The sequence below is a fragment of the Sinocyclocheilus grahami genome, unplaced genomic scaffold, assembly GCF_001515645.1.
Source record: "Sinocyclocheilus grahami isolate Dianchi unplaced genomic scaffold, SAMN03320097.WGS_v1.1 scaffold2980.1, whole genome shotgun sequence".
NCBI classification, from domain to species: Eukaryota; Metazoa; Chordata; class Actinopteri; order Cypriniformes; family Cyprinidae; genus Sinocyclocheilus; species Sinocyclocheilus grahami.
Window position 1 is genome coordinate 27722 of NW_015508153.1, and position 1070 is coordinate 28791.

Genomic DNA, 1070 nt, shown 5'->3' on the forward strand with positions numbered 1-1070 from the left:
ATCACAAGCATTTTCAAGCTGCAAAATAGAGAGATGCGATTAAAAAGAAGAAGATAGAAGTAAAAACATACGTTTGTGAAGAGGTGGGATTGTTGTTGTTTTCGCCTCAGAAACACGGACGGCGACACACATCAGCAGAAAGCCACACATCCACGCAAACACTCGCGATTCGTCCATATCTGAGACGAGTTGTACAGCAGACGAGTGTTGGGTTTCTATCTGAGCTCTGAAATATTCCTTTCAACAACACAAAAATCCCCAAAAGTGTCCTCAACTGTTAGCAGCTAAAGCTATCGAGCGATCGGCACCGGAAACACAACAACGCACTGCTGCTTTCAAAATAAAAGTCCTCTGAGAACTCCAGGAACGAAAGCGTAAGCAGCGCGTGTCATTATCATCAAAGTATTTCCGGAAAACACAATCATTCAATAAGTCAAAATTTTGAGATGAAATGTTGAAATTATAACATGAAATGTCATAACTATGAGGTCAAAAGTCAGAATTATGAGATGAAAATGTTAAATTATAACATGAAAAGTCATAACTATGAAGGAAAAAGTCAGAATTATGAGAGGAAAATTGAAATTATAACATGAAAGGTCATAATTATGAAGTAAAATTGAGAAATTATGACATTAAAGACGAAATTATAACATGAAAAGTCATAACTATGAGGTCAAAAGTCAGAATTATGAGAGGAAAATTGAAATTATAACATGAAAAGTCATAATTATGAAGTTAAAACTCTAAATGATGACATTAAAGACGAAATTATAACATGAAAAGTCATAATTATGAAGGAAAAAGTTGAAATTACGACAATAAAAAGTCAATATTATGAGATAAAGGGCCAATTTTTATAAAAATTATTTTAATAAAAAAATATATTCTCATAATTATGACTTTTTAATTCATATTTTCGATTTTCTAAGCCATAATTCCGATGTTTAATCTCATAGTTCTAACTTTTGATCTCATAATTATGAATTAGCGTGTCAGTTTCGACCTTCTAAGTCATCATTTCAACTTGGTATGTTCTAGTCATAATTATGACTTATCAAAGCATGGTT

At 32.1% G+C, this 1070-nt stretch overlaps 1 protein-coding gene across 1 annotated transcript in view; it reads right to left on the bottom strand.

The window, feature by feature from the left end:
- The window catches only part of LOC107575891 (pituitary tumor-transforming gene 1 protein-interacting protein-like), a gene marked incomplete at its 3' end in the record, with an annotated part of 3329 nt that extends 2985 nt beyond the window's left edge, over nucleotides 1-344 (bottom strand). Inside the window, exon 1 of the mRNA XM_016262207.1 lies at nucleotides 72-344. Within this exon, the coding sequence (XP_016117693.1) occupies nucleotides 72-177 (106 nt within the window). The remainder of the gene's footprint in view (nucleotides 1-71) is intronic.
- Between the last annotated feature and the right edge of the window lie 726 nt (nucleotides 345-1070).